The following is a 26,859-nucleotide window of genomic DNA, read 5'->3' as shown; positions in this document are numbered from 1 at the left end:
CCTTGGAAAGATCTCCAGCGCCAGCAGCAGGGAGGGGAGAGGAGAGACTAGACTAAAATGGCAAAGGAGCTGGAAGTGCAGCTTCTCGTTGCTGTCTCATCATTACAGGCACCTGCTAACGAGAGTGCTATGTGCCGCCTGCCGCAGCCAGATCGTGGGACCCTCCGAGAGCCACACTGGGTTCTGTGGCTTCTAGGTCACAGGGCAAACACTGCAGAGGTCCAAGTTCAGCTGCAGGAGCCTCTGGCAGCTGCTTCAATCAGACCCTTGGCACAATCCAATCAAGCTGAACTCCCGGTGCTCTTTGCCAAGAGGAATCGAGGCTGATGGCAGTTTCTGTAGGGAAGGAGCCAGTCCAGTGCCACAAAGCTGCCTTGCCAATGGGACCTGAGCTGTTCTGATTGGTGGTGCACCCCTGGTTGGCACTGGCAGCAAGTGCACAGTGGGGGCTAGGCTGTGCACCAACCTCTGTTGGTGCACTGGAGCCTGCAGGCCACTCCTGGGGTTAGGGGGAAGACTCCTGCCACCTGGCTATCTTTTCCCAACCAGCCCGGCCACTCAGGCTGGGTGCTGCCAGGGAAGGGATCCCTTTAATTTTTCATTTTTCTTCATGTGCAGAATAAACGTTATGTCCCCCAAGGCATGTGCAGATGTGCACCACCAATGGACACACATGCTATTGGAGCTCTGCTAATCAGCTGGGTGGCATTTGGCTCTCTCCGGGGTGGCTCCCTAAGCGCTCAGTTTTCGGGGAACACCGTGCAATCTGCGCAAACGCGTCACTGCGTTTAGGCACCTGTGAAGTGCAGCCCCCTTTCTGTGAGTCTCCTCTCTGGGGAGAATTGGAGCCGGGCCCTCACATGGGTGAAGGTTCTGCCTCAGATGAGTTCCTGCTCTTGGGCTACCATGCGCCTGACCGCGCTGATTTTGCACCGGGCACTAGCTGGCTCCTTTGTTTACCAGCATGGCTGGGATTCACGCCAGCGCCCCAAAGAGACTCTGTGCCCCCTTACGCATCACCTGAGCGCTCCAGTGCACCGCGCTCTCTCGGTCCCCCGGGATCCATTTGGGCTCCTGCAGCTGGAGAGTCTCCCACCAGGAGCTGCTGTTAACACCGGGGAGCACAGCCCCGCCTGGCAGCCTGGACCACCCACCTCCGTGGGGAATGCCCCGCACGGCACCGGCACCACCGACAGCACCCACTCAAGTGCCGGCAGCCGCACCAGCCGTGGCCACGACACAGAGGAGAAAGCCGGGCGGTATGCTTTAAATATTTTTATTTCTTAATTTACATAAAGGTATATATTTGGCTTTATTTCTCTTTATACTCTGAGATTTGACAATCGATTGCTCTTAAAAAATAAAATAGCCATTTGCTTCTGAAAGAAATCAGAAAACTATTTTATACGCCTCCCTTGTATAACAAGAAAACGTGCCATCGCGTCCCATCCATCACGCTGGCAAAGTGGCCGCAAGCGCTGGGTTACAAAACACGAACGCAACCGGAGGAGAAACCAAGTCATTCGGCAGCAGGGGGCGGGGAGATAGGACCGGCGCCTTCTGGGCTGCAGAGAGGTTCCCTTTAGTGACGTTTCTCTTGCCCTGAGGTTCGGTTTTGTAGCCTGGGGCCCCTGGCAGAGCGGGTGCTGGGCCCAATCCATCAACCTTCGCTAAGGCGAGCAGCTGCCCAGGACGGCACCAAACCAGCCCCGGGAGCGGAGACTGCAGGATGCCAGTACTAGCTCAGGGCGGTGGCTAAAGTGTCCTGTGGCTCCCTTGTCCCCTCCGCCCTCAATTTTGCCTCCTGTTGTGTGTGTGGGGGGGGGGAAGAGGGGTGTTGCATTGGCATACACGCTGCTGTTCGCGGCAGAAGAGAAATGCTTTTCCGAGGGTGGGAAGCCCTTGCAAGCGGCTGTAACAGTCTGGCTCTGCTGAAGTGATCCTGCAGCCTCCCCAGCTCCCTGTGCGCTTTAGCCCAGCCACTGAGGCAGGGGCCGCTACCCTGGCGCGGCCCCGCCGGTGACTACCTGCAAGGCAATGGCCGATACCGGGCTGCGTCGAAGGGAGCGAGTGCCTCGCCGGTGCGGACGTGAGGGAGAGATGAGGGAGGTCAGAGGGGCGCTGAGGGAGCGTTCCGGCCCCGTCGGTTGTGAGGGCTACACAGGGAGGGGAAAAGGTGCAGTGTGTGCCTGTCCCTAGCATCCTCCTTCTTGCATCAGGGGCCATGTGCGTAGGGCAGGCGAGGGAGAGTCCCCTCTCCCCCAGCTCCCATTCTGCTGTCCAGGTTTAGCTGCTCTAGCGTCGGCACTGCTCAGCACTGCAGCTTGTTGGTGGGGGAGAGATGCGGGGAGGTAAAAGCCGCCCACGGGCCCATGGCCTTGCAGATGCTCTCAGGACCCGCTAAAGCCTTACGTCTAATGCGCAGACCCCCATTTTGCCTACAGCCAATACCCAAGACTTGCTTCTGTTTCCTGAAGGGGGCCTACACAGGCAGAGCCGTGACCCTACAGCAATTACACTGAGGGGCATTTAAGTGCAGGGGCTAGGCCAGCACGTAGGGCTGTCGCGCTAACCCGCTACTGCCTCAGCTTCACGCGGAAAGTGATTTCTTAGCCCTGCCGTCTCTGCAGAGCTGGGGCAGCTTTCAGAGCCTCGCCCGCTGCGCTGGGTCCCTCCTCCTACTAGCTTCACTCTACGTCTACTTTCAGCCTCTTTCTCCCCCGGTACACCAGCAAGTGCTGGGCCTCGCGCAACGGTTGGGCGCGTTAGGGAAGCCCCCGGTACCAGCTGTCAAGTGACAAGCGCACGTTAAACTATCTGCGTCTCGGTGCCAAACGACGCACCCAACTCTATTTCTGCTGCGGCTTTTCCTGACGCCCTTCTGTGGGGAGCCCCCGTCTCCATGGCGAGAGCCCCGGCCCTCGTCGGTTCTGAATGTGGCCGAGGAAGAGACTACAGTAGTGCCGCAGAGGAACACCGGCGTTTGCACCCTGCGCCAGAGCTGGGAAGGCAGAGCGTTCCTCGTGGACACGGTGCCAGAAAGGGCCGGTAACGCTCTCCATGTTACCGCTGAAGAAACAAGCGGAGAGGTAGCGTCTGGCCTACAGGCCACGCAGTGGAACTGGGCCTGGAACCCACTTGTCCTATTGGCAAGAACTGGCATCAGCGCCCATGAGATCAATGCCACCCGAGGGAGGATGCACTAGCAGAGAGCCCGAATGTTACACCAGAAGGTAGGTTGTACCCAGCCGCCTCCTCTTCAGTACTTCTCAAGCCTCCCTTCTCTGAGCAGCCAGAACGCTTGACTTACTGCTTTGTCGTTGCCCTGCCCCCTTGATCCGAATGACCTGCTTTCTTTCTAAAGAATAAATATGTAATAGAAGCTCTAACAGAACAATGCTAGAGAAATTCCATCTCGAAATAGACATGTGTAGCGACACCTCAAAAACACCTTCCTCTCTTTGGGTGGCTGCACATGGTATGCAAAGGGGAGATGACAGCCTCAAGATGGGGGTTTCAAATTCCCTGCTTCTTTCCCTCCCTGGGGTCTCATGGCTGGCTACTTTAGCTCTGTGGAGCCTGGCGTTTCATCCTCCGACAGGAGAATTCAGTCAGTGAAGGATCCCTGGTGTGGGGACAGGAGCTAATTCTCCATTTGCTTACACTGTGGCCAGACACCGTGGAAGTGTGGCCTGCCCCTCCACGACGGCTGTGCCTCCCTTCGAAGGAGATGGTTGTGTTGCCAAATGGAAAATGCGGTCAAATTAAGGCGTATTTATCAGCTCCCTCTCCACTGCAAATGTATTGGGAATAACATCCCAGGGGATGCCAACGTCCTGCTCTTGAGGGTTAAGTGCTGTAACTTTTAAAGCACCTTGAAGTAACAATTTAGGAAATCCAGCTCCTCTGCCCTTGGCCTCTGACATCCAGCTGCCTGCCTTCAAGGTTTTACATAGATTAACGGCGAACATCTTCACGAGAACCACAAAAAATCACGTGCTTCCAACGCAGGCCTTTGGCTGCCAGGCTGCGGAGGTTTCCTTGAGCAAGGTTGTTAACGGCATGAGGTGGGAAATGAAGCTTTGGTGTGCACTCGCTTTGCTGATTATTGTAGCGGAGCACAAGCCCAGTGGCTGTTCTCCTGGGGACGGGCCAGTAGAAGGCTTCGCGCTCCAACTGTCTGCTCAGCCTATAAAAAATACTTATAAACTCCCCCACCATCGAAGACTATTGGCAGATGAGTCCCTACAGCAGTGGTCCCCAACCTTTTGGGGCTGCCGGACGCCCGGGGGCAGCACTGCCATGCACCACGCACCCGGGGGCGGCACTGCGCATGCGCTGCACACCTGGGGCAGGGCCCACACATGTGCCTGGCGCCTGGGGCGTAAGAATGGCTCCGGCCGGCCCTGGTCACTAGGCGGGCGCACATAAATGCCCCCGGGCACCATGCTGGGGATCACTGCCCTACAGAATTCCCAGGGAGGAAACCAATAGGATTCTCTAGCCAGGAGTCACCAACTGTGCCAGGGGCTTCTGTAGAAATGACACTTCTCGTGGGATTTGTTTCTGCAAACGTGAGGTCACTAATCTCACCGTTTAAGGCCTGGGTTCCCAAACTGGGGGGGATGAAGAAATTCCAAGGGGGGGGGCGAGGTGACCCAGCTCTCCCCCACCCCCATCAAGTTTTGCTGCCCCTAGTTTTCCTCAACTAGTTTTACTGCTATTTTTTTGAGGGGGAGGGGGCCCGTGAGGGTTTTTCAAAAATCAAAAAGGGGGCGTGATGCCAAAAAGTTTGGGACCCACTGGTTTAAGGTGACCCAGGCAGTTCCAGGTTCTCTCGCAGGACTGTTAGAAGGGCTTGTATTGCTCATTTGGTTAGCCATAGCTACAGTGACGAACTGGTCTCGTTCACGTCAAGGGGATTATTAACTGACACTTTGCTCAGTTGTTTTAAAAGGAATCTTATTGCAAATGTGGCTATTTTTGACCAGGACACGGGTAACTGGAGGTAAATATCTGCCGTCTCTCGTGTCTTCCCTGCAGAGCACAGCTCCCTGCCTTCACGGTGGACGTGAAAAGACTTGAAACATTTTAAAGTGGGGTGGGCTCTGATTTACTTGTGCCGTCGTGGTAGCGTTGACGTTAGTTAATCAGTGACTCTGCTGCTACTAATCTCTACCCCACTGATGAGTAAAACCGGCCCAGAATGCTCGTTAGTATTGTTTCCAATCCAGCCCTGGCCTAGTTTGAAAGGAAAAGTATTTTGCTGGGCTGCTTGAAAAGGGCTGAGGCCTACATGCATTTTCCAGTGACACGTAAGTAAACGGAGGAGAGAGAATTGCCCCAGCTTACGCTTTTGACTAAGCAGAAAAATAAGGTGAGTGGGCAATTATTTTTCTGGAGCCGATAGCACCTCATTGCTCACAGCTGTAATACCTTCATGCTGGTGTAGTGTAAATGTGACACTTGAATGTCAACTACAAAAAACAAGACCTCTTTGTTAAACAAAAGATCTGACATTAGACACAAAGCGAGGAGAGGCTCACTCCTTACAGTGTGGACGAGGGTATTAAAAAGAAAATCCCAGAGGCAATTCTGGAAAGTTCAAAGTGAACTTAAGTCAGACTGTCACTCCCTTAGGAGGGAGCAAACCAGAACAGTTGGGGTGCATCTACGCTGCACCGTAACTCGAAATAAGAGATGCAATTTGACCTATGCACATTGCGTCTCTTATTTCAATGCTATTTCGAAATAGCTTATTTCGTCATTTAGTGCCAAATTTCAACCCTAAAAAATTTGCTTGAAAAGGGCTGAGGCCCAGTGATACGTAAGTAAACGGAGGAGAGAGACTTGTCCCAGCTTACGCTTTTGACTAAGCCAAAAAATGAGGTGAGCGGGCAATTATTTTTCTGGAGCCATTAGCACCTCATTGCTCACAGCTGTAATACCTAGAAAGCCGGGATATTCCAGTATCCCGAAATAGTGTTGCAGGGTAGACGTTGCCTAGGACTGCAGGGAGGGGAAATACTAAAATTGTAGGAACAAAGCTTTATAACACCATAAATGTGTTTGAAAAATACTGGGGGAAAATCATTAGTATTTGCAGCATGCATAATGATGATTCTATGCATGTGACCACACACAGACCCTCAGTGCAGCAATACCAGACTTCAGGGAAAGCAATTCATCTCTGGAGTTCGGTATTTTGTAAACTTTCTTCTCCCTGGCACTGAAACGAATTACATTAAACAAAACTGGAAGCCACCAGAAAGCACTGACCATGGTTTTCCTGGCTCTTCTGTAACAATCCCAGAGAACATCTTGTGCAAGGGAGAGACTCTCCTTCTCCTCCTAGCTGCTCAAGAATGACACACAGCTCTCCACGCTAGTGCCACCGTGTCTCCTTTAAGCAGGACGCTGTTGCTTGGACCTCTCTGCCATCCTTTCGCATGTTCCCCTGGAGCGCTCTTGGGGGATGGATGTGGCCATGCAGTGGAAGCGTTCACATCCAGTAAGGTGCCTGGCCTCACGAGATGCTCAAAGCTTGCATACAACTCTGCCAACTCTCTATTTGGTGTCTTCTGCGAAGATAAAGCATCTGTCGACCTGTTTGAATAATCATTGAAGAACGCCGGGTTGAGCCTTCAATTTGGAAAGCCGAGATATAGAGACCAGGTTTCCAGCTGGCACAGTCTCTGGCTGACCGAACTGGCAGCATTTACTAGGACGGATGTTGCCCTGTATGCAACAAAGACTTCTTCACTGGCTAAACCTAATGTATACACAATGTACAGTCAGTCACAGGGTGGTGTGGGTGTGGGGTCTGGACACTCACTGTTGACGTTCAGGTATATGGGGAACCCTACAAGACACTTAACGCCCCCACTTTGCGTCTCTGACCCTGACCCTGCAGCTGGTTAGAGTGAAGTGATTGGCTTAGCACTTGATAAGACTCCAAATGCATCACGGAGCTGGATGTTTTGCTTGTTTCCAGTCCCGGGGGTTCCTAGCTCGGGTGGTGGTTGTGTGAGCTGGAGTCCGCCCCTCTTTTCCTTCAACGTCTGTCACGTCAGCTGTGAAGACAAGGGAACAAAAGTCGTTATGCAACAGGGGGTCTTTCTGGTCTTGGCACGAGCTTGAAAAACAAACCCTAGTTTCCACTCGATATGATGATCTGGAGAGATGGCACCAGAGGGAGGCCTCACTGATGTCCAGGTTGTACCACGTGAATGATGCCAGTCGCACTGAACCAGTGCCACGGGCCTACTGTGGATGTTGTTAGACTGGGGTAGCTTGTTCCCACGGGGGAAGGGAGAAATGTACCAGCATGAGGTGTCATGTACTCCCCTTCCTGCATCCGCAGGAGCGCTTGTGTTGGTCTAACTAGAGAGGTTTTAAAAATCAACTCCTCTTCCAAAGTAATTCTACTGCAGCCCACGGGTCTTAGCGCTCAAAACCCCACCCCATAAGTGCATGAAGAATGGGCAGTAGGAAAAATAACTGGAAGGGGTTAGGTGCACGTAACCCTTCCGCAACACAACGGCATTACCCGCTTGGCACATTGGACGCTCCCTCTGAAACCAGCCCTTCCCCTTTATCAAAGGACACCAAGAAAGATCTTAACTGTAGCTTGAGGCTCTTCCAATGACCAGGCCTGTTCCAATTATAGTCACAGGCCTCTCACATGTCTGCAGAGAGCATGAGAGCTTCCTGTGACTTCAACAACATTAAATTTTACTGAAAAAGTTGCACTAAAGTTTGGAAGAAAGGGGGGGGGCTCAAAAAGGAAAAAATCCAAAAAATAAAACACTCGGTGTACTTGTAAATGGTGCAGACGTGAAAATAGAAAAACAAGCCCAGAACCCAGCTCTTTTGTTTTTAATCACTTTTCAAACTGCTGCTCCTGCAACCAAAGGGTTGAGCAATTGCACTGAGTCGTTTGCAACTGGAACGCAGAGTCAGCGATTCTGCCACTAATGAAGAAGAAAGATGAACTAGAGCCCAGCCCCCTCCCCCCTCTTCGCACTGCTGGGGTCACAGGAGTAAGAGGCAACATTAATTTCTTTTAAGGAAGTGGCACCAGCAGCTTTGATAGCGACTGCAGGCGGTAGCTCTGGTGGGTGAAGAGATGCTATTTTTTACATCACTATGTGACCTTCTGTTTCCAGCTGCTCTAATGGGAAATGTATTAAATCCATTATAAGGTAAGTTTTGCCAGAAGAGTCTCTGATGATTCTTTAACCATGTTCAAAATCATGTAGCATGCTATTAAATAGCATTAAGTTGGTGTTACCTTTCATGCCCTGGGCTGGGAGTTTAAGAGCTTGTCTATTGGGCGCTTAGATTCTACCGTGATCTATGTACCGCCATAGAAACAATAGTCAAGTTAACATTACATCAGTTCACAAAAAAGGCCATCCTTAATTGTGCTATTTTAATTCTGATTTCACAAAGTCCCCACGGCACTTTTTTATGGGCAAGACCCCCCCCCCCTTTTAAGCCGGATCAATTAATTTTCCTGAAGCCCCAGGAAGAGTTTACCCTTTGCTCTCTGCAGCGCTGAGCTGGGGGTACAGGGGTAGAGGTGTGCGTGTGGTCTAATGCCCAGGCCTCAGAATGGTCCTCCAGGGAGGCATATGGCTCAGCAAAGAGGCAAAGTCAAAAAACATTTTCCAGTGTAAGGTTGTGGATAGTCATGTGGCAGCACCACAGCAGAACTGCTGTACGCAAACGAACTTTGGGACAGGCCAAATACTGACCTGGCTTCCACTGACATCACCAGGGTTTGGTTTTGCACGTGGTCCCTAGTCTGGCCAGAAAAACGGTCATGGTGTTGCTGGAATTCAGTCAGTCCAGCAACGGGCTCTGTCTACACTACCGAGGCTAGGCAGGCATAGCCCCCTCTGTACGCCAACGGGCTGTGGGTTGCTTCATGCCCCTGACTGACACAGCTATGCCGGGATAGACTGGTGGTCCACGGAAGTACCGCAGGGGGTCCATGGAAAGTTTACAAGTCAGGAGCCTTCCTTCCTTTTCTTTTTCCTTCCATATTTTTCTTTCCCTCCCCACCCCCAGGGAGGGGTGTCCATGAAATTTTAATAGATTAATAAGGGCTCAAAAAGGTTGGGACCCACTGGTGTAGACCAAGGCCAGAGCATCTGGTTTGGCGTTGGTATCACCATTCATGCTACGGACCTCCTTTGGATGGCAAAGACCTGCAGTATCTTTCAAGGAGGGTGAGCTGAAACTTTATAGGCCCCGTTACCTCCCCCCCCCCCCCCACCTTCTTCTCCAAGTTTTTTTTTTTTTTTTTTTAAAGCAAGGCACCGGAGTACAAGGGGGTCACATAGGCCTCATAGCTTCTTCAGTCCCTTGCTTTTTTTTGCATCGATAAGGGAGTGATTTCATTGCAAGAGTCACTGAGAGACTTGATTCCCTGGGATTTGCCCTTGGGGATAAGCCGGGGGTGGGGGAGAGAGGGGAGGGGAGGCTCTGCTCTGCTCTGAAGGAAGGTGTTGCACCACAGAGTGGACTTTAGCTCCTAGGAAGCTGTAACTTTGGGCCTTGGGGCCCGGCAGAGTAAAATGGAGGGAGTTTGCAGCTAGGGCTTTTTTGGTCAAACTATTTGATCCTAAAGGCGCCTGCTTTGCACTCTCTCATGTGGCTTGCCCTTGGTCCCTGTAAGCTAGAGGGAGGGACCCCCCCAGGACACAGTGCCATCCGTCTGCTCAACTGCAGGGGCAGGAACTGGAAAGCTCCTTCTCCAAGGCCCGGCGCACCCATGTCACCACTGTCATTGTGTGTTGGCTTTGGTCACTCACCTTCTCAGACTTTCACAGAGGCTGGTGGCACCATTAATTGATTCACCCTGGATAAAAGGGGGGAAAATAACGTCAGGAATAAACCGTCAGCAGGGAGGTGGCAGAGCATCCGTCGGCCCAAGGGACACCACCTAACATCCCCTGTCCTTGCCGGAAATGGTCAAGATTCGTATTGTCAGTGTGGCTGCTCTTCTCTCCAGAGGGCTCAGTCTCTTGAGAGGCGGGAAGCTGGCATGCGTTGGCAGCTGCCCTGCGAACACAGGTCTGGGGCTCCCACCACTTTCTTGGTAGAGTCTGTGGGCAGCTGGGCCAGCCACGGGAACATGCCCGGTGACATGTCCGATACGAATTGGCACAAACCCGTCCACAGACATTCCGACACGCAGCAGCCGTTTCCCTCAGCAGGGAACAAGGCTCTTTGCGCTGGAACTGTGGAGTGGTGTCCTTTGGACTGAGCATAAATGGGAACAGCCACCACTGAGACGGGTGGGTTTAAAAGCAGTCTTTCACTGGCGCTGAAAGACTTCTTGGTCCCGGCAGCAGCTCTCCGGGGTAGGTCTAATCCACCAGGTTGTGCAACTTCAGCACCACATCCCTGTTCTCTGTCCCAATCAATGTAAGCTGCCTTACGTCCACCTATCTGGAGGGTAGCCCGGGGCTAGGGTAAGACCCAGTCTCTCTCTCTCTCTCCAGCTGAGCAGGCATCTTTCCTGTATTTATCCTCACACTCCCCTGTGAAAGGGCAGTGCTATCACCCCACCTTTTAACAGATGGGGAACTGAGGCTCAAAGAGGTTGTTCCAAGTCATTCAGGAAGCCTGTGGCAGAGGAGAGAATTGAAACCTGGTCCCCTTACCCGCTGGAGCATCCCTCCTCTGCCAAACACACCAGGGCTATGTCTACACTCGCGGCTTCTTGCGCAAGTAATATGCAAATGAGGCTAAGCATGGAATATCGCCGAGCCTCATTTGCATACCTAATGAGCCACCATTTTTTTCAGAAGAGGCTCTTGCACAAGGAGCATCTACACTGCCCCTTCTTGCGCAAGAAAAACCCTCTTGTGAAATGAGGGTTATAGGAGTCGGAGTAAGAAGTTCTCCAGGTCGACATGATTTCAAAATAATGGCTTGTGCCCTTTATTTCAAAATAACGCTATTGTCTAGACGTACCCCAGGTGTTCGACTGGTTTTCTGTTTCATCTGAGATGCAGCCAGGTAGAACATTACTTACTGTCTCACCTGCACCCTGACTACCTTTTGATTGCATTTGAACTCCTGGCAGGTCAGCAGAGACTTAACAGAGAGAGGCAAAAATACTAGTAACTCCAAATTTTCCAATGGTCATAGAACGTCCCACAGAACCTTGAGCAGCCAGCATGCTCAGGAGTCTCCCAGACCTCGGCGGGGTCCCACACTGCAGTTTGTCACTTCCCATTTAGGAATATCTGCTGAGTAAGCAGCTGTTCCTAAATTGCAGTATTTTCTCCACAGCGTTTTCTCAAGGTCCTGAGTGGTTTCATTCCTCTGTCGGAGGGAGACAGGAACCGTTCTGTTCCTTCCCGACAGAGAAGGAAACTTGTCCAGACTGTCTTAATAACCGAAACTGGTTGGAGACACTTCCTGATTGTTTCCACGGTTATCTCCACCACTTACAAAATGAGTTTACCCCCCGCTCCCCAGTTTCCTCCATCTAGAAAACCCAAATCTCTCTCCCAGAGGTGATCAAATAGATTTTGTGATATGTGACAGCATCTATAATTACAAAGTATTTATAGAACCATCTCTTTAATATTAGACTACATGCTCTGAAATGATGTATTAAATATTTAAAGTATGTAAAGCAGATCTAATTTTGTTCTACTCAGAGAATTAGAACCAATGTAGTATATATTTGCTGTGACCTTTTATGGGTTATTGTGTCTATGCACCAGCGTCACTGAGAGGAAACTGGACTGTCTAAAAAAGGCTATTCTCCAATTAACTCTAGCCCTTTTATTCCAGCCAGTCTACATGGCCAGCCAACGCACAAAGCAGCCCAAGATTTATTATTTGTAGCACACTAAGTCCCATTATGCAAGGAGCAATACACACACATACTAAGAGACCATTCCTGCCTCTGCTTCTAAAATGATTGCTGCCAAAATCCCAGCAAATCTTCTCTCCCCCCCCCCCCCTGCCATTCAGGCATAAGGAGAAAGCCAGGCTTCCCTTTCTAGCCCCTCCCCCCACCCACCTATCTTGGCTTCATTTAGGCTAAAGTTTTCGAAAGTGTCTTAGTAGCTTGGGAGCCAAGCTGCCCCTTTCAGAAGTGACTTAGGCTCTATCTACACTTGGCGACAAAAGTGAATACCGGGTCAAACCGGTTTTACTTCCTTCCATTGTTGACATTTCATGGCCACATTGCTAGCTCCCCTGGTGGCAGAACAGAGCATTGTGGGTCAGCATCCCACACTGAAGCGTTGGGAGAAGGCAGAGCTGATCCCTGTGCTTGTTGGGATTCCTACATAGCTCTGGGAGCTCTCTGGACTAAGGGATGTCAAAGCAGCACAGCAGGGCTGTGCTCAGGGTTTTGTGATCTCTGCTGCCATCGCAATCTGCAAGAGCTATGCCAGAAGTTAGGCAGGAAGTGCTGGTGACATTCTCTGGCCTGTGTTAGGTGGAAGGTCAAACTAGATCACCATAATAGATTTTTAAGGCATAAAGGACTATGGAAAGCAACCCTTTCTCTAAATGCCAGAGAGCTGTTCCATTCCTTTCCTGCTCATCTTCCCCAAGGCTTACTTAGCACAACTCTCCCCTGTCTTGCATATGCAGAGACACTTGCCCGCAGGTTCACTGTTTGAGGATTAGAGTAATTACCAGCCCAGCAGGGACTGGCAGTCTGTGAACCCACCCTCTGGAATTCATGGAGTCAGTAGCCTTAATTTTGTAAAGGCTGCTGCCTGACAGATTTGGTGAAGGACACATCCCTCCTAGCCACATCATCTCATGTGGAAAGGCACAGGGAATGAGTCTGTTGGAGGGAGCCCTATGAATCCACAGAGAACTAATTGCAGAATGGTTTGGCTCTCACAGCCTCTCCAGTGCACATCGCTAGCCCAATGGCCAGGGTAAGCGTCTACTTTTGAGTTTCTTGGTCTCAGATTGGTGCGCCCAGAGGGACAGGCAATGGTGTCAGTTTACCCCAACAATCCGATAGGGCAGCGCTTGGCAACCAAGGCTAGTGAGCGGCCCTCCTTCATCTCAGTTGGCCACAAAACTGAAACCAAGACGGTCTCTCGAGCCAGAGTAGTTTTTCTAACTGTGCTGGCGTACCTGGAATTTGCAGGGTGTGTGGACTGAACCGTAGCGGCACTTTGACTGGATGCAAGGGGAGTGCCCGGCTCTCACAGTCACTGTTGTGTGCAATCAGCATGTCCCTCATGTCACGTGCTCTTGCTTTACCTCCCTGTCCCTTTAGTAACAGTGGTAGGAAAGAAACGGCCTGGATAGAAGGTGACAGAATCTGGCAACGCTGTGCCCGGGCAACGGTAAACAAAACGTCTGGCTGGCCACACGTTGGCCACCACTGCGAGGGGACTAAGTTAGTGCAGCCACCCAGACAGGTGGGGAGCAGGGACTCAAAGGGGAAGGAGGATGGATCCCAGCACAAGGTGGGACGCAGGAATCTCCATGCAGTTTGGGCATCGTGTTCGCCAGCCCCATTTACAAAGGGAGGTTCTGATGGGCTTTCCTGGAAGAGGAATAGAACAGGAAAAAACATGATCCCTAGAACCAGCTCATGTACCACCAACGTCACCACCGCAGGCCGCATCTGAAATGGGATGAGGCAGCTACATAGTAAGGTTTCAGGTACCCCTCCTCCCAGTGGGAAGTCAACTGTCTATTGTATCGTTTCAGCCCCATATCTGGTACCATCATCCGCGTCAGCAGCGAGCTGAACTCTAGGTTGTTAAAAGCTAATTCTGCAAACTGTGCCCCAGCCTGTGCTACGAACAGGCGGCCATGAACTAAAATACAGATGGTGTGAGGCTGGCCCTGCAGAGCTCACTCAGAACTCTGCTGGTACGTCCCCACCGGCTGTGCTCACGACAGTGACGAAGCTGCTAACGCCGCTCACCAGCATTATCCAGCCTCCATGGCCCTGAAGCAAAGTTGCGGAGGCCGTGCCGGATTTCCCTACAGCATGGTTGCAGTGGCTGTGCCCTATCTCCCTACAGCACGGTTGCAGAGGCTGTGCCAGATCTCCCTACAGCACGGTTGCAGAGGCTGTGCCCGATCTCCCTACAGCATGGTTGTGGAGAACGTGCCCAACGGAAATTTCCCTGTATGGGTATTCACACCGACACGTTTCTCCATGTCCCCTGGAGGCCTCTGTCAGAGCCAGTTAAATCCAACTGTCAAAGCAGCACAGCAGGGCTGTGCTCAGGGTTTTGTGATCTCTGCTGCCATCGCAATCTGCAAGAGCTATGCCAGAAGTTAGGCAGGAAGTGCTAGTGACATTCTCTGGCCTGTGTTAGATGGAAGGTCAAACTAGATCACCAACTGGCTTCACCTATCGCTGCTTGTTGCCGACAGCTTTCTGTTGGGCCCGGGTTCATTCCGAGGTTCTGCTGAGTATTGACACAAGCTGGAAAAATCCCTGAATTTTTTTTCACAAAGATTTTTTTTACAAAGCCCCAGGAGGACCAGAAACCGAAGTAGCTATTTAGCTCTTGTACAGTGTTATCTTCAAAGCTCCCACTGGAGCACTCTTGCCACAGCTGTGTGGAGAACTCGCACTGGTCCCAGCAAGCCATCATCTTCAGGTCAATTGCCAGGCTCTTCTAGCTAATAGGAAAATGGTAGCTCAGAGCCTTTAGCACAGGGCTACTCAACTTTGGAAGCTCTGAGGACCAGAATGATACAGCACATGACGAGGGCTGCAACTGAAGTGTGGTTGCATGTACATGCAAATATATATGCAAATAAATGCAAATAGCTTCTTTTACACTGACAGGCATGAATACAAAGATTAAGGCAAGACTACACAACACACAGGCCCCGTGTAAGTCAGTTCTGCTGATATTAATAAAATGCAATAGTTACCCGATTTCCACCCATCTGACAGCACTTTTAGTGAGCAGTGACAGTCCAGGAATTTAACTACTAAACACTTATAAGGCTGCGTCTACACTGGCATGATTTTGCGCAAATTCTTTTAATGGAAGAGTTTTTCTGTTAAAAGCATTTGCACAAGAGAGCGTCTATACTGGCATGTGCCTTTGTGCAAAAGATTTGCTTTTGTGGAAAAGCATCCAGTGTAGACACTCTCTTGCGCAAGAAAGCTCCAATGGCCATTTTAGCCATCGGGCTTTATTGTGCAAGAAATTGATGTTACCTGTCTACACTGGCCTCTTGCGCAAGAACACTTGCGCAAAAGGACTTATCCCCAAGCAGGAGCATCAGAGTATTTGTGCAAGAAGCACTGATTTTGTACACTACAACATCAGTGTTCTTGCGCAAATACTCGCGGCCAGTGTAGACAGGCGGCAAGATTTTGAGAAAAAGCGACCGCTTTAATGCAAAATCTTGCCAATGTAGACACAGCCTTGTTGACAGAAGACCATTATATTGACTCGCCATTGTGGAGCATGTTCCCAGCGGAGGCCAAGTTCAAAGGATCCCACTCACGGGCTGTGTGTTGAGCCCCACGTAAGCCCAAACTGCACCGTGGGCCGCAGACAAACAGGCTGTGGGCCACCTGTTGAGTAGCCCTGATCTAGTGCAACAGTTGAGAACGTCAGCTGCACAGGTTGGAATCCAGCAACGTGCAGAGTCCTCCAAACACCTCCGTTAGCCCTTTCCATCTCCAAGGCAGGTGGGATAGTCCCAGGTCAGGCGGCCAGGCTGGGCCTCAGATGATCCTTGTTCAACTTTCTGCTCCATCACTGAGTCCTTGTATATAAACCTCAAGCAAATCGCCGTGATTCATTTTCCCCATCTGCAAATTCTCATCCCGCAGGGTGCTGTGAATGCAACCCCTTCAAAAAGGCCAGGACCTCTGTAACTATGGCAACAGGGGCCACATAAGCATAGCACGTGGTAGCCTGACCAGGAACTGAGAACTGCAGAGGCTGCTGCCAGAGAGCCCTTGCCTGACTATCTACTGAACCCAATGTTCCTTTGGCATTTGGACCATGCTGTGTGACTACCACGCAGTGCAGATGGGAGTAACACCAGGCTTGGGAGAGACCCTCAAGGTCAGGGCTTTGATTTCAAGGGCTCCAGGTGACCTGGGCTGAAAGCAATATACACTCAAAGCTGGATCTAAGTGAGAAAGCAGGAAAAGTGAATGATGCAAAGGGAGGGGCGCAGCGATTTGCAGGGGGAGGCGATGGAGAGTTAGTGCACAGCTAAAAATATCCCATCCGGTAACAAGTCGCTGATGCATCACGACAGATTCTTCTAGCCTCTCAGGAGCAGGATCTGTTTGATGAAGCGGAGGTCAGTTTGCCAAGGGAAGAGACACTAACGATTAGCTTGCTTCCAAATGTTAATGCGCAAGTGGCACTGGCTATAGGTTGGTTTTTTTGGGGGGGGGAGGGGAGAGGAGACTGTTATGTAATTTAGCTCTCCCTACTGCTTACCCATGAAATGCAGCACAAGGGGATTAAGGCTTCCAAAGAGAATGAAAGCGGGAGGTAAGTAACACACAGACCCCTTGCTAGCCCTTGGCAGGAGGGTGAATTTCATTTTGCAGCTGCTGTCACAAAAGCACAGCCCTTTGGTGAGAGCTGTGCTTCCTTCTGGCTGTGTCATGTGCTCTGCCAGCTGCCCTAAGCTATGAATTGGCTTAAATCCGCTATTTCTTCCTATATGTCAATGGCTTTATTGAATGGAATTCGGAACCATGTACAGGAGTATTTTTCCTCTTCATTCAGCTTTGCCTGTAAAAGCAACATGTACTCCATTCAAGTTTTCCATCTGCGTGTTAAATTCAGGTACTAAGCATATTTGCTCAGAGGGAGAAATGCAGGCCAGTGGTCTGTTTTCCTTTGCTACAGAGATCATAAAGAGAAGGCAAAGACTGGAATTAGGGAAAAATTCCATCGCTTTCCATTCTCTCTCATGCAGCAACCGAACAGGTTTCGAAGAGGAACGGCTAACAGCGCCCCTTAGATATCAAGGACTCGCGAAGGAAATAAACTTCACAGATAAGCCCTGTCCTACTCTGCAGCAGCAGCTGATGTGAACCCATAGGAAGTGCTACTGAAGCTGAAAATCTCTTTAAATCTGTCAGTTTCCCTGTGCATGTCCGATTGAAGCCTGGTGACAGTACAGCTCCGGTGGATGCATTCTGGCTTCCCAGCCAACAGTTCAAGCTCCAAGCGTGACGTGGGCTCATCCGGGTCAATGAATGGGAGGAGGATTTTTTGTTTGTTTGCGTGTGGGTGGGGAAGAAGTGTCATCAACTGGATGCAATATGAGACTGGTTCCTGTTTGCCTCTGTGGACAGTTATAAGTTCTCACTTTCTGGTGGGGTTTGATTAGCAACATCTCTCACAAATGACATTCCTCTTCGATGTGATCCTGAGGGTGCGGGAAAGGACAGTCAGCAAACGTGGTAACTCCTCTTGTGACTGCCTGATACATTCGCGTGTAGAGAGATCCGTGTGCCTGACGGAATGGACCCTTCTTCCACCCCAGCATTCACAGTCTCACCAGGTTCGGATGTCAGAAAGCACTTGAACTGGAGCGCAGCCCAGTGCTTATGGCGCTCCTCGATCCAGCACTGGGAGACCCAAGAAAAGAGCCAGGACCTGATTTCAGTTATGGGTGCAGTCCGGATCACACCTCCAGTCATTGTGAATGGAAACCCACATGGGACCCTCTAACCTGCACCCACTGCTCGCGGAGCGTCTGCCTTCCTGAGCATGTGGGCATCTCCCCTGATTTCAGGTACGCCAAGTGTAACTTAGTCCACCCTTGCTTTCACCAGAAACATCTCATCCTTTACTGGCACAAACATCACCTTCCTTTGGCAAGGTATTTACGGCTTCTGATGGCACGTTCATCCCAAGTCAGATGACGACCGCAGGCATCAGGAAGTGGAACAGCAAGGCTGAGTTTTTCATAATTTGCTCTTCTGCTTCCTCGTGTCAGGAGCACCCTGGATTGGAAGGCAGGCTCCTGGGTAAACACCCTGACCACCTGCCTGAGATCTGGTGGGCTGCGTCTAGATTGGCATGATTTTCCGGAAATGCTTTTAACGGAAAAGTTTTCCGTTAAAAGCATTTTAGGAAAAGAGCGTCTGGATTGGCACGGATGCTTTTCCGCAAAAGCACTTTTTGCGGAAAAGCGTCCGTGCCAATCTAGATGCGCTTTTCTGCAAAAAAGCCCCGATCGCCATTTTCGCGATTGGGGCTTTTTTGCGGAAAACAAATCTCAGCTGTCTACACTGGCCCTTTTGTGCAAAAGTTTTGCGCAAAAGAGACTTTTGCCTGAACGGGAGCAGCATAGTATTTCCGCAAAAAGCACTGATTTCTTACCGTAGGAAGTCAGTGCTTTTGTGGAAATTCAAGCGGCCAGTGTAGACAGCTGGCAAGCTTTTCCGAAGCTGATTTTCCGGAAAAACGGGCCAGTCTAGACACAGCCACAGTGTTCTGTATCTGTGCCAATGCAGCATTAGTAAAGCAACTGCCCTAGGACACAGTTAAATCACTATTTAGCTCCTGTATAAACTCTATGCATGCCCGGAGCTGTCCTACTGCAGTGCATATAATGTACTGAGGGAGGGCATAGTTACGTAGCTCTTTGCAAACATGAATACTTGGGACTCAGACAAATGCTTGTTATCTCTATTTTACAGATGCAGATTTTTATGGAGAACTTTTGCCTTCCTTAAGGCCAAATAGGGGATTCAGAGGCAGCTCCAGCGAGTTCCCAGCTTCGTCCTGTGCACAGACCACAAGGTCTCCCCTTCCTTTCAATTCAGGGTCAAGAAACCCTTCTAGCCCTGCTGCACTGCATCACACAACCGGCTGGGGGCGTTCCGGAGATTTTTTTTTTTCTCAGCGGCATCCGGTGCCCATGCTCCCCTCTGCGGGGTACGTTTGGAGGGCTAGTTCCCACATGCACTTGGTGGGCAGGGGCTTGGAGTGTCAAACTCGAAGTCCTGCCCATGTTTCGGCTGCTGTTGTAACTGCCCGTTCCAGCTGTCCCAGGCTTTCAGCCCTTCCTCAAGCAAAGCCCCCACCACCTGCGGCCTAGCTTGAGTGGCTCCTTTCAAACACCACAGGAAACGTTCTTCTGCAAGGGCCTTACTACTGGAGCCAACGTGCCCAAAACAAAATAATGCCACAGGCAACCCAACCAGCCTTGGACGCCTTCTAAAGTAACCTGCAGGCAAACAGGTTGGCCCCAGCAGTCGAACAACAGGACAGTGTCTTGACAGAAGACCTTTTTTTCCCCGTTTGTACAACGGAAAAAGCCTGCTGCAGTGCGCTAGGTATCCCTTCCCCCCTACTCCTCTCCCCGCTTCAAAATCTGCCGGTTTCCTCTGCGGTTTTGGAGTTGTCGCTGGGTAAATGGGTTAAAGCATAGGGAGAAAAGGTAAATCCACAAGATGCCTTCTGACACCAATGGCAGGGAATACTAAACCCCCTTCGTCTCCACTCCCATTTTCCCGACGTTCCAGCCCTTTCACTTCTATTTGGATCCTTTCTATCCCCTCAGCCTTGTGCCTGCCAATCCTGTCCTCCTCCCCCAACACGCTGCTGGGCTTTCTCCTTCCTGCAAACTGTTCCCCTTCATGCAATCTTCCTTTCCATCAATGATCCTCCAGCATCTTAAATTGGGAACTGCCACTTCTTTTGTTTTCCTGTAAGCTCTCCAGGGTCGGAAGAGCACCTGAGTTAGGTTAGAGAAGCATCAGAAATGTTTCTAGTGCCACGGATATGTTTTATTAGCATCATCTGCCTAAGTAAAGCCAACCCGTGCACCGTAAGCGTTATTCTAGAGAGTGCAAGGCTGGGATTTTCAGGGGAGCACAAAGGAGTTAGATGCTCAATTTCCACTGAATTCCAGTGGGGTTGGGCTCCTAACACCAACAGGTTCTTCAGTAAATTGCAGGCTGACTTTCTCTGGGTAGGGACTACCCACGAGGGCTGCAAAGCTTGCTAGTAGCTAGCCACACAATGAAACCCCCACTTTTCTGGGGATGACAGTCGGCCATATTGCCAGTTTGTGGTGATGCTGTGCACTGCTACACTGCGATCCTCTGATGCCTCACAAGCAGCTATACGCCAACTGTGCAAGAAGTGATCCTTAAAGATCCCGTTCTGGTTGCTGAGTGGAAAAATCACCTTGTCAACTGTGACAATCTCAATCTACCACTGAGCACATCACATCCTCTCAAGTGGGCACCTAGTTTCCTCATCACAGAGAATTTTTATGAGTTTGTCTTAAATTAATTTGCAGAAAAAATGCTTTCTACTGAGGTAAAGGCCAAGCCCTTCTAACATGGAGAGTTAAACAAACCAAATGTACATCATAGCTTACTATTGCATATATGCTCGGGGGGGAGGGAGCTATATCCTGCTCTGGCAGGAACATGACAGTATCTGATGCATCTCTTCTAACTACCACACGTCTGCATAAAAGAAACTGAAAAGGATCAAAGGCGCCGTCAAGAAAAATAATTATTGCAACGTGGGAAGTTTGAGATGATTTTGTGCCTGCCTCTGGAAAAGGCTAGAACAAGCCTACTGTGAAGAGGGTCTGAAAATGGCTTGTTCTTCTCTTTGCTACAAGGGAGTCTGCAGTTTGTAGACTTAACACATTCAGGAAAACATAAGGCTACATGTTAATTAGACGGTGTTCTTTTTGTGTTTTACACCACCCAATCAGTAGTGTAAAAAGCAGTAACTTCCTCCTAGTAAGTGTCTGAACTAATTACGTTTAAATGATACCTAAATCATTCTGGTTACTTAAGTTTCCACACTCCATCAAAAGGGTTTAAGAGTGGCAGGTGTGTGTTAAATACAATGTTTAATTTTTATTGCAAATATTTCTGGGCTGGAAAACCAAGGCCTTTCAGGCAGCCGTACTTTTTGACGTTGTTTCAGGATAATAGCTAAATAGCTACGCTGTTGGGTAAGCTGGCTGCATCGGGGGGATTGCTTACACCTGTTAATCGTTGCATTGGAGATATGCAAGACTGCTCCATCTTGTGGCTTGGCCTGCCTAGTGGAAAAAACTGGCTGTTGCATGTACTATGTACTGGCTGATTCTATGGATAGCAAGATTATCTGGATGATCATAGTTAATGCTAAAAAAGCATGGGAAGGGGTGTCAAACCACATGCTTTGAGGCCTACATTGGAAATTAGGAGAAGACCTTTGTGAGCAGCAGATTTTCCCACAACTGCTTCCTATGGAGCCCTTTCACCTTCTGCTGAGCCATCGGGAACTGCTGGAGACGGGACACTGGGCTAGACGGACCATGGGTCTGATCCAGTTTGACAGTTCCTCTGCTCCTATGTACGTCTAACGGGAGGGTCATGCTCCAGCCGTATAACAGATCAGCAGACGCCATATGAAAAAGACGGGCAGAAAATGCAAAGTGGTCGCACTGGTTTATGTGCCAACTGGTGTAGGGCCATGGCAGGAGCCTGTACCCAACATGCCTAGTAACCTGGCAAATGGCTCTTATTTTGTGTGCGCTAGGAAGAGGCTAGATTCTCCCTAATTAAGGGTGAAGCTATTTACACCTGCTAAGTGCCCATGTAAAGCATTGCTTCCTGGAGCTCTGTGTGCCTCACAGAGGGGTGCAAAGGTTCATTTTCCACGAGTTATGTGCTTTACCGATGGGAACACGGCGATGCAGGCAGGCTATGGCACTCCATGAGCAGTCATGACCGTGGAGCCGTAGAGCCGCTGCGTCCCAGGGCTTGTCTAAGCTTCATTCCTCTTCCAAAAGAGGAGTGTCAATGAGCCTGATCGAAAATTCAAATGATTTACAAATCTCGCACTTCATTTGCATAATCGTAGAGCGCTTTTTCGAAAGTTTTTTTTTCAGGTGTACGGACTCTTTCGAAAAAGGGTGTCTTTTTTAAAAGAACCTCTTCTAGACTGCAACTTTTTCGAAAAACCATTTTTTGAAAGAGCGCTCTCCCGCGATTATGCAAATGAAGCGCGAGATTTGTAAATCCACGCGTGATTTGAATTTTCGATCGGGTTAATTTACATTCCTCTTTTGGAAGAGCCCTCAGATGATTAGGCTTGAGCTGACTTCCCTCCTGGTACCGGAGGAAGGCCACAGCAGAGCTAGGAGTGAAACCCTCATCGCTCAATTGACACTCGCTTGCTATAGGCACTCGGCCATGCAGGTCCCAATACTGTCCTTGGGTACACCCCACAGCCCCGCTGGAAGAAGCTCGGCCTAGCTACGCTTCACACCACCTCTGTGACTTGGGTAAGGGGGATTTTAGGGTGATCAGTCCAGCAGAAATACCCTGTAGCCACCCCAGCGAGCAACACAAAAGTATCTCGCAGTGCAAGGCAGGACCACAGCACGTGAAGCGATGCCTTAGTCCTTCGAGTGGAATCACAGGAGGAATTTTAGGTGAACAATATACCTGTCCAAGTCTGAATGTGAGCAAGGCCCTGAGCTAATATTCCTGTCCTTACTAAACGGATCAACAGAATTGTAATTACTATAGGCAGCCAAGGCCTCGACAGCCGTCCCACTCTCTAATCACTTGAGGGAGGGGCTTATATTTTATGTATATATGAAAACACACCAGAAGTAATTAGCTTACATTATGGACTGATTGTTCTCATCTGTGTCATTCCTAAATGTATAGAAAGCCTCTTGCAGCTGGTGTATTTCCAAGTGCCTGGGATGTATGTGAAAGATCCATTATTTGAGAATAATCTCATTTGAAAGCAGGCTCGTTGTGCTGCTCTTCTCATGAGCTTTTTCTGGTTCATCGTTACCGTGGGGGAGTAGGGAAGCTTTGTCAACTGGATTTAATAGGCTAAAAAAGTCATCCACAAAGTAGGCCACGAGCTGCCGTGGTGCTGAGAGGAGCATAAAGGCGTTACGCAGGATTGACGGGCGGGAGGTTTCATCTTGTACGTTCTCTCGTCTAAAAAGGAAGCGTGGCGGAAGCGGTTGTGCAGCTTTTCACAGCGGCTCGGAGGGGGCTGCTCTATTTACGGCGGGTGAGGACATTTTTCCTAAGCACCAGCCAAAAACCCTGAACTGTCCTTCAGCCTGGCAAGTCGAGAGGCGGCAGACCCACCTCAGCAGAGGAGGACGCCAGGCCTCAGAATTACCCAGCTTTGCCCCCATCTTTAGTCATTAGTCAGGGCTGTGACCTCCAGCCTGTGAGACCTGACCCTACCTGTGATGAATGGGTTTAATCTCAGGCGTGACGCGGGGGCTTTCGATGCCTGCAGGTTAATCAATTTCACTTGGCAGGGTGCACTGGGGAGTCCTGCTAATTGATTGAGCAGCGGGCTCCTGGGTGGAGGAGCACACGGGCTTCCTGAAGGAGCAATGCTCTGTGCTCAGCCTTCGAGGGGTGGGTGGGACTGGGGACGGGCCTGGCAAGGGAAGCTATTCTAGCGGAGGATGCATTAATGCCCTGTACGCCCAGCCCGGTTCCACCATTCAGGAAGCATGTGGACAGATGGTAGCCGGAGAGCCGACCTGGAGTCCAGCATGGATCGCTAACATGCTAATAATCTCCAGGCCCTGCTGCCCTTCCTCCCATTCCCATGAGCCGGGCAAAGGGATCTATGCTGCTGAGCAAACCAGGAACAGGCTGGCAAGGGGGACAGCATGCTACCCCACCGGGGGTGTGGCCCAGCAGTGGCTTGGCTTGGATCAGAACTCAAAGGTTACTAATACATATTAAAAATACAGTTTGTTTGGGTGTTTTTGGTAATGGGCCTAACCACTGCAGCAACGACACCGTCCCGCTATGACAGAGCACTTTACCAGGAGCGTGACTGCGGGCCAGGATTTTTAACAAGGGAATAACGGTTCAGGGGCATAATGAAAAACCCAGCGGACAGAAAAGCCGAGCAGGTGTGAGACCAGTCGTGACTTATAGTAATGAGTCCATCTGTATTCTAGTGGCGCCCCTCAGCACCGGCCCGCGAAGGCGTGCGGGCCGAATAACTGCACTGCGCAAACGGCGGCGAGTCAGCCGGAGAATGGAAAGGGGAAGGATGCGGAAGGGGAGACAGAAATATAAATAGGTTGCTCGCCTGCGTTTGAAATGGAATGAGGAAGGGGAAGGAAGCTGGGCCTCGCGGGATGTGAGCGGCATACAGGAGGGCTCCGGTCAGCGTGGAGAGAAGCAGTAGGACACATGTGGATGGCCAGGGACACGGTCGCTTGGGAGCTCCCATCCCCCAGAGCCGTCCAATCAGTTCTGGAGCAGTAGTCACTATACTACAGGATGCTGCTCTAGCGAACTAGCTACACTCAAGTGACGTCTTCACGGCGCGATCTTATGGCAGGAAATATGCTAATGATGGGCTCATTAGCATAAGTCACAATCTCATTAGCATATTTTCTGCCATTTCTTTTTGCACAAGGGGTGTTTGTTCAAAAAGAAGCAGTGTGAATTGGGTTTTTTGGCGCCAAAAAAAGCCTCCGTTTTGCGGAAAAAAAACCCGCTCGTCCACACTGCTTCTTTTTGTGCAAAAACCCCTTGCGCAAAAAGACATGGCAAAATATGCTAATGAGATAGCAACTTATGCTAATGAGTTCATCATTAGCATATTTCTGCCAGATGATCTTGCAGTGAAGATCACCCCTCAAGCAGCCACATGTGGCTAGGGGCTAGCGTGTTGGACAGCACGCCCATAGAGGTGGGTTTGTATCTCTCTAGCCCCCCCCCCCTTCTCCCTCCAGCCAATGGCTCTTGCACATGGCAGGGCTGAGCTGGCAAAGGCTTGTGTAAAATGTGCCCCTGCACTCTGGCACCTTAGCAAGGGCAGCGAACAGCACAGGGATTTTCACTACAAGCGTTCACAGGCCAAATAAGGACTCTTCCAGCCACATGCTGCAGGGAATGCACCAGCCACAGAGAGGTCTGACCTGGGTCTGAGCTGCCATTGCCCGAAAGCCGTTGTTCTCACTTCCGAATGCACTAATGCAGGCGCTAGTTATTCATGCGCACAACAGGGGACAGCGCATCAGACTGAGCGACGTACAGAGAAGGTTGCTCAGCCCTACTCGCTCTCACGGGGGGGCACAAGGAAAGCCTCACGCTGCTGCCACCCCTCCCCCCCCCGAATGAGCTTGCTTTAAACTCATAACGTGGCCATGTTGGATGTCAGTGTTATTAAATCCAGCTACCAGCCTGGACTCGCTGGCCCCCTCTGGCAACAAATGCCGGGCTGAGCGCCTTGCTGTATTGGATGCATCCGTTCACCTCCCTGCATCCCCACAATTACCACGTGGTTAGGCGCCGTCTGCTTTAATGGGCTACCACTCAGCTAAACGCAGCAGCGCAGGACGCCCCAAAGCCAGGTTAAAGTCTCTGATTGTACAAGGCTGGAATTCAGTTACAGGGGACGTGCCAGGATCCAGGTCAGCGACCACTTAGAAACACGTTGCACCCTGCTTAGAAGATGTGTCCCTTCCCGCAGTTATTGAAGAATAAATCACCAATTTATTCGAAGGTGGGGGGTGAAGAAGCCGAGCCGGTTGCTTCACGTATGACATCTTGGCTCATCCCCCTCATTCTCTTCCCTCTCCATCCACCTGGCTGTTTCACTCACGCGCTGCCTCTTGGCATAACCCAGCTTGTGAGCTTTTGCAGGGGGCCCTTCACACTGTGCGTCGGCAGAGCAAATAACAGGGTGGGCCCATGATCCCTAGGGACTAAAAACGAGGAACGGGAACAGCGGAACTATTCCTGCTGACAGAAACAGTGATTCAGCTGCCCACGGGTGTGCAAGCACCGCCTGTGCTCCGTTATCCACTGTGTCACAGCCGGCTTTTACCTATTCCCAGGTATTCACAACGTGCGGTACCTCCAGCACCTCATTCCGTGCTTAGATTTCTCATTGCTATCAGGGCGGGCACATGGCTTTTTAACATTATAACAGGGTTTCCTCTCTCCCCACCGCGTGGCTTGCAGACAGGCGCACACCTGAGGAGATCCGAAGTGGGGTGACAACAGCAGCGTTGCTACACCGGCACAAGCTCCTAATGCAGATGTGCTGCCCCGGCGCTGGCACCAGGCCAGTGGCCGCCTGAACTGCATCGAGGGAGGCTGCACTCGGCCAACGTCTCTACATCTGCTTGTGCAGATGTCAAGGCAAGTAACATCACCATCTGCACAAGCAGCAGCAACAACAAAAGCTGCTCTAGGGCAAACACCAGCCCACGCACCTGCCAGTGTTCACTGCAGGACCGGAATACACCTGGAGTCATATCCTTGTGCAAGGGTGATGAGAGAATCTAACCCAAAATGGTGTGTCACGTGGGCGCATCGTCTGAACTACTGGCGTTGCCAAGAGTGAAGTGCTCCGAATCGGTGTCCTTACTGGACAACACATCACTTTTTTATAAGCAGTAGTTAGGAACCAGGAAAGGCTTCCATATAGTGACTCCAGATCTAGATTTATTAGCTCCCCTCGACACCCTCCCTCCCCCAATGGTTTTCATTTTCTCAGTTGTTCCGTTGGACTATTTCCCATACCGTGTAGTGCAAAGGTGGCCCAGTTGTGTAACCCTGAGGTAAAAGCTGACCATTGAGCTCTACAAGGTGGCTCATGCTCATTCCCTTCTTTAAGTGGCAAGGTGGCCACGGAAGACTACAGCTCCCAGCATGCAACGCTCCATTGTAAGCTAAATGGCCAAGATTTCAGTGCACCTTGGACAGCCACGCATTTAAAAAAAAAAACAAACCAAAGGAGGCTGCAAGTCTGAAATCTGGTGCCAGCCCCCAGGAGCGCTGAGAACCCCTGGACGCAGGAACGTATAAAGGATGCAAAAACAACGCCCGGTGCCTGTTGTGGCACCGTGTGC

At 50.7% G+C, this 26,859-nt stretch overlaps 1 protein-coding gene across 3 annotated transcripts in view; it reads right to left on the bottom strand.

Annotated features, from left to right (window-relative positions):
• Nucleotides 1–1,260: 1,260 nt before the first annotated feature.
• Nucleotides 1,261–26,859, bottom strand: part of SPNS2 (SPNS lysolipid transporter 2, sphingosine-1-phosphate) — a 182,657-nt gene continuing 157,058 nt past the window's right edge. The window contains exons 12-13 of one of the 3 annotated variants that reach the window (XM_075904316.2): nt 9,822–9,868; nt 1,261–7,073 (exon numbers count right to left, since the gene is read on the bottom strand). In XM_075904316.2, the coding sequence (XP_075760431.1) occupies nt 9,826–9,868 (43 nt within the window). In that variant the 3' untranslated portion in view covers nt 1,261–7,073; nt 9,822–9,825. Of the gene's footprint in view, nt 7,074–9,821; nt 9,869–21,342; nt 26,375–26,859 lie in introns of those variants that run through there. The other 2 variants (XM_075904317.2, XM_089772164.1) reach the window with 2 other exon arrangements.

Source organism: Pelodiscus sinensis, chromosome 21 (genome assembly GCF_052426305.1).
Source record: "Pelodiscus sinensis isolate ZL-2025 chromosome 21, ASM5242630v1, whole genome shotgun sequence".
NCBI lineage: Eukaryota > Metazoa > Chordata > Testudines > Trionychidae > Pelodiscus > Pelodiscus sinensis.
This window is presented reverse-complemented; position numbering and strand designations above follow the sequence as displayed.